At 34.5% G+C, this 8,619-nt stretch overlaps 1 protein-coding gene and 1 pseudogene across 2 annotated transcripts; one reads left to right on the plus strand and one right to left on the minus strand.

The window, feature by feature from the left end:
- Window positions 1-2,433: 2,433 nt before the first annotated feature.
- On the plus strand, window positions 2,434-6,066 carry LOC125222888 (protein AIR2-like). 2 transcript variants are annotated; one of them, XR_007176627.1, is made up of 8 exons: window positions 2,434-2,812; window positions 3,115-3,234; window positions 3,313-3,471; window positions 4,301-4,450; window positions 4,533-4,649; window positions 4,979-5,098; window positions 5,285-5,869; window positions 5,939-6,066. XR_007176627.1 is itself a non-coding variant. In XM_048125755.1 (7 exons), the coding sequence occupies exons 1-7, from the start codon at window positions 2,531-2,533 to the stop codon at window positions 5,729-5,731; spliced, it is 1,395 nt and encodes a 464-aa protein (XP_047981712.1). In that variant the 5' UTR covers window positions 2,434-2,530; the 3' UTR covers window positions 5,732-6,066. The 2 variants fall into 2 exon arrangements, 1 of the variants encoding a protein (XP_047981712.1); XM_048125755.1 differs by having other exon boundaries at window positions 5,285-6,066.
- A 418-nt stretch (window positions 6,067-6,484) lies between these two features.
- LOC125221307 lies at window positions 6,485-8,323 on the minus strand (annotated as a pseudogene).
- Window positions 8,324-8,619: the final 296 nt, after the last annotated feature.

The raw sequence follows: 8,619 nt of genomic DNA on the forward strand, positions 1-8,619 counted from the left end.
ATTAATTATTTTATAATATTCAATTTTATATTAAATATATAAATTATTATTAAAAGTTTATTAATATAAATAATTGATAAATAAATTAGAAACTTGAAATGATTAAAAAAAATATCTAAAATTCTAAAACATGCTTTAAAATTTCTAGAAATATATTTATGTTTCATTTTGCACAAATCTCAAATATTAGTATTTGATCATATTTATATTTGAGTTTAAGCATATATCTCAAATTTATCATAATTAAATATTTCACCTTTTATAAGTTTCATCATTATTTATTAAATTGAGTGCATGTTAATTTTATCAAAGCAGCCTGATTAACTCGTTGAGCTAGCCCGAAGCTCGAGCGTTTAGGGTTAGAGTTTAACTTTTATAACAAAAAAAAAAGACCAACCCGATTAGCTTGCAACCAGTTGGGCCGACCGGTTTGACATTTTCCTAGATATGAAGTAAGAGAGAGGATAAAGTAAGGAAGGGGATAAAGTATGACATACATAGTGTATTGTTTTTTACCAAGCATAGAAATTACTCTATTATGTTGGAACGTCACGAAAAAGTAATACGATATTAAATGGAATGAGAGAGTACTAAAGTGTCTCGTATTTCAATTTTAGAGTAAAAATATAAATAGTGTAAGCTAAATGTTTCGGCTTAAGAATGGTATGGGGAGGGACTTCTCATTGTGGTAGTTGTGGCCTAAGACACAAATAGAGGAGAATGATGATGTTGCTAGAGTCCTGCCTTGGAAGGAGCTCCCCATTATAGATGCTCTTGTAGATTACTTATTCCGTTCCCAAAAGATATACTAGTTTCACCATCTCGGGTTGTCCTTCACAATTAGATAAAGTCTAAATATGGAAAGTTGTCAATAAAAATAAGCAGAGTTGTGATCAATTGCTAACTAATTATCAATTTCAAATTAAGACAAATTCTTAGCTATTAGATTAGGAGATAGTGGTTAAAATAATGTCAAGTGAATTTTATTCTAAATTTAAAAGTTATTAATGTCAATTCTGTGTGGTAGTTATAACTATTCGCTTTCTTTCTCCTTAAAATCATCTGAAAATTTTAAATTTACGTAACTCTCTCGATTTAAATTATTTTTTGCAAAAAATATATAAAATTAAAGGTAATTTTATATATTCTAACGAGATATCAATTGCATATGTTCCGACGACGTTCGATGATGAATTTAATAATTTGTATTTCAGTTTTCATATATGTTGATAAACAGATTTTTTTATCAACAAATGCTTCAAAGAATTCCAATATGCATGTAAAATCTCAATAAAATTGTGTTAATATGTTCATGTATACTTGTATTGATATTTGTAATACACTATGTTGATATCACAAAATCTTACCACTTTGTTGATATTTTGTCTACTATTTATTGTAATTCACAAGGTTTAATCTCATCTACTCATTTCAAAATCTAATGGAGTAGATTTGGTCTTAGTTTTGAATTATGATGCTATAAGTGATACTATAAGAGGACCCAAAATAATCATACACATCATTTATAATGCGGACCCACAATCCACTAACACTCATTCCACTATATGTTTCCCCGCTCGCTCTCTCTTACTTTTTTTTTTAATTTTTAATTACTTTACCAATTGACATTACAACACGTGTTATTTACAATTTTGTTTATTTTTTAGGACGAAGTGAGTATAATATTATAATGTGCAGACCCATCTACTTTGAAAAGACTACGATCTGGAGGCGATGGATTGGCCAATGAATAACTATAACGATTGCATAAGCTTTCATGGACAATATTTGCAAGCTTCACGACTTAACCTGATATGATCATCAACAACCGTAATCCTATTTTATTGAGTAACTCATGGCAAGACCTCCTTAAGCTCCAAGGAGTGGAAAAGAACAGCTTCCCTTCTTCAATCTGATGATAGACAAATTGAGATTATTAATAAATGTTTGGAGGCATATTTATGCAATAGAAATTTAAAAATCGTATTATGGTGGACTCGAACTCCAACTGTTTTTTACTACAACTTTTAGCAATAAGTGAAAAGAGAATTAATTCCAACAAACAAAATTTCAAAACTGATCAAAGAACTTTGAACTAAATTACGTAAAGTTATAATTATAATATAATTAAAAATCTATTTATATTTATTAATTTTGTTTGTCTTTATTTTTTATATTTTAATCTGATTATAAAAAAAAACAACAACAACAACAACTACTACTACTACTTTTATTCGAATGATGAAATTTATTCTCTAAATGGACTAAAATTGAGACTGTATAATGAGGCTGGGCTGAAATTTATTCTCTAAATGGACTCAAATTGAGGCTGTATAATGGGGCTGGGCTGAAATTTATTCTTTAAATGGACTCAAATTGAGGCTGTATAATTGAGGCAAGGCCCACTTTACTTTAATGCCTACACAGTAACACAGCTGAGCTATGTTCATCATCAATCCCTCTCTCTTCCCAAATTCAATTTAGGGTTAGCATTCAAAACGCTTCACTGATAACTCAATTTCGTCCAGTAATGGGAAGGAGAGAGCGTTCGAAAGCGGCGAAACTGGACAAATATTTGTTGTCGGAAGAAGACGAAAAAAAGGGGAAATCCCCAACCGAAGCGGCGAGCGACGACGAAGCCGAGGCCAACGAAGACCTCAGCCTCAAAATCGTTCAGAAATCAATGCAGAGAGCCGCTAAAAATGATCCAAGGGGAGACGGTGTTGCGGAAGTAGTTGATAATTTGAAGGAAGAGCCGAGTAAGAAAGAGCTGAAGAAGAAGAGGAAAAAGAGCAAGGAAGTTAGAGATACCGTAAGCATTGAGCCGAACTTGATTTATTTTGAAATTTGTTTACTGATTAAAAATGAGATCAAGATTTATGCGGAGAATTGTTTCTGGTATTATAATTAGTTAACTTGAAGATATTTTGCTTAGTATGTTGAGATTTGATGTGCTTATTATGATTCGTGTTTATATCTGTACAATGTGGAATTATTATGCTGCTGGAGATATGTCCTCTGATGTGATCGAGTGGATATGAGTCATACAATGTATGTTTGTCAAAGGGTGATGCTGACTGAATCTAAGCTTCTTTTCGGCCTTTCATTAATTAGGTGGATGATGTAAAGGAGAATGAGAAACCAGAGATTGACAACACTGCTGAGGTTGCTAATATAGCTGTCGAAACCAATCCTGTTGAGGTGTCAGATAATGCTGTCCTGAGGAAACTTCTCGTGAGTTTAATAACATGCGCACAAGCATTATCATTGAGATGTGCGACAACTCGTTTATGATTGTTTTTGTAATCTCAGCGGGGGCCGAGGTACTTTGATCCTCCCGATAACAGTTGGGGCGCTTGCTATAATTGTGGCGAAGAGGGCCATACGACTGCCAACTGTACTTCAGCTAGGCGAAAGAAACCTTGCTTTGTTTGTGGGAGTTTTGAACATAATGCAAAACAATGTTCCAAGGTAGACACTCTAGAAAACTGCTGCACTTTTTTTTTCACTGTTCCTAGGTGATAAGCAGGTTAATTTGCAATGGACTTTATAACAAATAATCTTGCTATATTCATCATTTGACTGATATACTGTGGGTAGGGATTCGATAAGAAGTGGATGTGCTTTCTTTTCCCTTTGATTAGTTAAATTCATTCCTAGATTTTGTTCTTGTACATGTTGATATGGCATTTGTTTCATAAAGAATTGTTAATCTGTTTGGAGATATTCCAAAATAGCACTGCATGCATTCTGCCATTTCCCTATAGTATGCCATCTTTCTTCAAACCAGTATTTTCTATTGGCTGAAATGATTTTCATAACATCTAGTTAAGTTAATGGTGGAAAAAGATTTTTTTAATGATTTAGCAGTCTACACTGATTTTCCTAACAAGTTTATTACAGCTTTATAAGCAAATTCAATAAGAGTATAGAGTAAATCCAGAAGAAAGTTGTATTACATTATTTACAAGAAAATCTTGCATTAACCAATATGTTAAGGGGAAAATTAGAAAATATTTCAGTATCTCATACTTTTTTTGTGCCAAAAAAAATACATACAAACTCTTTGGATCTGGTAAAAGAAATTTTAACAGACTTCCTATTTATTGGTTTAATGTGAAGGAGAATTTGGGAATTTGGTTTTTGAAACATAAGGGTAAATTTTAGTCAGCTTGGTTTGTATTTTTAGTTAATGTTTTGTAAAAAATATTGTGTCTTATAGATATTTTGTAAAGATATCGTGGTTTTGGAAGGATAATGTTTGATTTAGATTTTTATTGTATCTCGTTTAATTGTTCAGGGACGAGATTGCTTTATCTGCAAGCAGCAAGGTCACCGTGCTAAAGATTGCCCAGAGGGGTACAATCGTTCAAAAATATGTCTCAAATGTGGAGATTTAGGGCATGAAATGTTCTCATGCAGGAATGATTATAGCCCAGATGATTTGAAGGTTCTTTTTTTACCTCCTGGGAGATGCACTGCGGCATTATTATTATCTTCACAGATTTGATGACAACCTGAGTGTTCTGCAGGAAATACAATGTTATATTTGTGGAATATATGGCCATCTTTGTTGTAAAGAATATAGCGATCCTGGGCCCAAAGAATATTCTTGTTATAGATGTGGTCACTCCGGTCATACGGGTTTGGTGAGTTTGATATACTTTCAAATTTCAATGCATTCTTGGTCAGTTTACAAGCATGATTGATCAAGTAAGAAGGCATGATTATGAACAATAGTTGGCTTTTGCTTATTATGTAATCAATTATGGAATATTCTAGGCTCCATTCACTGTGGCTGCTTTTTTTGTTGCCATTTTTTATGGGACCTGAAGATTTACATGTATTATTACTGCTGAGTGTTTCATTTGTTCCCAATTCCTGAGGGATGCTACTATGTCACAGGAAACACACCCATATAGAGCATTATTTTTTGGTTTTAGCTTTCCATTTCTGAAGTAGTTTCTGGTTTCTTCAGGCTTGCTCTGGCTTCCGTGGCCATCGGGAAACAAATGATAATGCACCTGATAGTTCATGCTACAAGTGTGGGATAGTAGGACATTTTGCACGCGAATGCACCAGCAATAGCACAATGAAGGTGTGTCACTGTGTTCCCTTTAGACTTTTTCATTGTGTCACTGTGTTCCCTTTAGACTTTCTTAAAGTCTTGACACTAAATCATAGTAGTAACATTTAATAGTTGAAAATTGTAGAAATCTGCTTCCTTCTACTCACTCCTTGTTTTAACTTCTTCAATCACTGAGTTTCTGGGTATTTTCACCAGGCTAGTAAGAGAAACCGTGATCCATCAACACCCAAGCACAAATCTCCCAAAAAGAAGAGAGATCATTTGGAGACCCGGTCTGTCCCGCGTGATATTGGAAAGGAACGGAAAGGAAAGAAATCCAAGGGCATTGAATTTCATTCGGCTGCAAAACCAAAGCAGAAAGGTGGTTGGATGACTGAACATCCTGGAGATTATCATGGCAGTAGCCAAGATAATTACTGGAGATCTCCAGCAACCCCAAGAGATAGAAAATCTCGGAATTCCTATTCCAGCGATGTTCATGCATCGAGCTCTCACTCTTCAAAAAAGCCTAAAAAAATCAATTTGAATGATTCACCGACAAATGGGTCAAATAGATATCATCAACGCAGGTATACAGCATCAAGATTTGGCAATAATAGCAATGGTTATGGTGGCAGTGGAAGAAATGATGATTGGTGGTAGAAGTTTTATTTAAAGGAGGTGAGCGTGGTACAATCTGATGCTGTCCTAGGCCACATATACTGATTATACGGGGCTGTGTGCCATTTGGGCCATCGCGTGCAGCTGATGTTGGAGGTTCTTTAGGCATCTGCTGTGAAGGTAGCCCCATGTTTTCAGTCAATTTTGTTCTTTTTTAGTAATTTGCATTTGATGCTCACATTTTTTCAGATAAATTTTCTCTTCGCCCAGCTGGGTCTGTAAACTGTAATTTTGACACTGGTTACAATTTTACCATGTGTTGTAGTAGTAATTTGTATGTAGTTTTTTCCGGATATCTTACTATAAATTTTCATCAAGCCTTCTCCTACAGTATAAGGTAGGGTCACTGAATTAGAGAGTAGGACTCGAATGACAATTCCTATGTCCATTCCCAATTATACGACTGTTGGCTGGTAGCATTACTAATTACTGAAAAACAGTGAGTAATAATAACAATATTTATTTCATTAATCCCAAATCAATTTATTCCATGAAGATACTAGGTCATATATTCTCAATACCATCTAATTCCATTCTAATTAAACATGAAATTGCTTGTATTCCACTGAATTATGGTATTAAAAGATGTTATTTAATTTTATTGCGTCTGGGCCTGATAAAAGCATCCTAGTGTCTTTGTTTGTTGCATTGATAATTTATTGATATCTTTTACTCTCACATTACCTAAAATAAATGGAGTGTGCCTGCAAAACTATTTTTGTGTATTCATTTGGATGTGGTAATGCATTAGGTTACGTAGACAAAGAATGACACATTTGTTGAGATTCAATTCACATGGCCTTCCCTAAACGTGTATAATCTGACTCTTTGCAGTTACTAACTATCCCTAATACAACAAGAAAAGGCAAACAAAAAGTTTATGTATCCTGAAACTTGAAAAACGAACGCATACCACATTCATGAATACTATAACATCAAGAAGAGGGCCAAATTCAAATCCAACTACTAATTTCATAACAGAGAAATGTAAAGAATATCACCTCAGTAATATCCAACGCCACTCATATCAGTCCTTGAAAACTGCGCAGCTTCACCCAAAATCCTCCCATTCCGACGCACAGCGATCTCTCTGATTCGACGGATCATTGAATATTTTAGTCTCCAGATTCCCTTCCACGTACAATGTGGAGCCAGGGGCCAGATTCTTCGCCCAATCTGTCAGGGTAAACGGAGACCCTGTGCCACTGCACCGCGCACCGCTCCTCGTTGTCAAGCGGCCTCCGATTGTTGCGAATGCCGCCAGTTCCGAGTGAAATTAGGGTTACCGTTTTCCCGCTCCTTAGGCGCTTCTGAATTGGCGCCTGCCCCACCAATATCGCCTTGTAAATTCCGAGGTCCAAGCCGTTTTCGAGTGGTCGATCGGCGTTGGCGCGCTGCTGGTTTGGAGGGAGAGAATCGGCCTCGGAATCAGAGAGGCTTTTGGTGCAGAAAGTGTTTGAAAGTGAAGAGTACTAGTCTTCTAGAGAGAGGAGACGCCATCAAAATTGCTTCTAAACCCTAAGCGAGGTTTTATTAGAGAAAGGGAGAAATGCTGGAAAAATAAGAGAAAAGAAAACACACTTAGATGCAGTTAGTCGTTACTATTTAATCTCCAACGTTTTAAGTCATGTCGCAATTTATTTTGTAGTAGTAGCATTTTAGAAAGGAGTGCAAATTGCAAAATAAATAATAAATAAATAATCATCGAGGTCCAAATTTTAAAAGATGATCAATAATTACCATACCTTGGCCGAATTTCTATTTATAACCAAATAGTATGCAATAGAGCTTTCAAGATTGGATTTTTTTTTAATAATAAAATTCCGGGTTTGTGAAGACGAATTAGTCTTATGTGTCTTTCTTTAATGAAAGACGACTCATGTGTCTTTCAAAAGATTTTTAAAAGATTATGGAGATCGTGAGATTGATTTTTGAAGGATTTCATTAACTCTCAAGTTGCAGATTTTGGAGGAGATTTCACGTGGGAAATTTAGCTGAAAGGCATGTAAATCGGATTTGGAGGAGATTTGAAGGCACTAAGTATGGTAATATAGTTATGATTGAAACAATTCCTATGAAAATTATGGTAAGATAGTTATGATTGAAACAATTCCTACGGAAATTGAAGATGATTTGTGACAGGTTGAACCAATTCCTCTTTGTCAAAAATAATCAGTTAAAGATAGCACGATCCTCACATGTTTCATTAAAGAAAGATGTATGAGGCTTATGTACTCCCTCCGTCCCAAGATAAGTGACCTACTTCTTTTGGGCACGGGATTTAAGGAATGGTATTTAAATAAGTTAAAGTGGAGAGAATAAAGTATGAGAGAGGGAAAAGTAGAAGAGAGAATAAAGTAGATGGAGAATAAAGTAAGAGAGATGACTTTTTGCTAAAAATGGAAATAGGTCACTTATAGTGGGACACCCTAAAAAGGAATACAAGTCACTTATCTTGGGACGGAGGGAGTATCTTTTACAAAGCTGAAATTAAAAAAAAAAAAAAAAGTTTACAATTTGGGAAGCTCTACTGTATATTTGGCCATAAGTAGAAATTTCCCCATAAGTTGACATTTAAAGATTGTCTCATGAGAAAAAAAAAACGGCAGATATCGCAATTTTTAAAAATATTCGATGATATTATAACTTTGATAGTAATTTTGTTTAACTGTCTCATGACAAAATTTTAGGACATGCTATATGTTTGATTAAGTTAATTAAATCACATAGTCAGGCAATTGAATATTTATCCACATAATATTTTTCGTTTGTCACAATCATACATAATTTTTCTCAAATAGTATATGAAAATACGAGATAACCGAGAAAAATATCAAAATTAGTACTATATGAATAAACTTTCGCACCAG

Source organism: Salvia hispanica, chromosome 4 (genome assembly GCF_023119035.1).
Source record: "Salvia hispanica cultivar TCC Black 2014 chromosome 4, UniMelb_Shisp_WGS_1.0, whole genome shotgun sequence".
NCBI lineage: Eukaryota > Viridiplantae > Streptophyta > Magnoliopsida > Lamiales > Lamiaceae > Salvia > Salvia hispanica.

Coding starts and splice junctions, on each gene's coding strand:
- LOC125222888 (XM_048125755.1), top strand. CDS start 2,531: ATGGGAAGGAGAGAGCGTTCGAAAGCGGCGAAACTGGACAAATATTTG. Junction 4,451..4,532: donor ATAGCCCAGATGATTTGAAG/GTTCTTTTTTTA, acceptor AGTGTTCTGCAG/GAAATACAATGTTATATTTG. Junction 4,650..4,978: donor ACTCCGGTCATACGGGTTTG/GTGAGTTTGATA, acceptor TGGTTTCTTCAG/GCTTGCTCTGGCTTCCGTGG.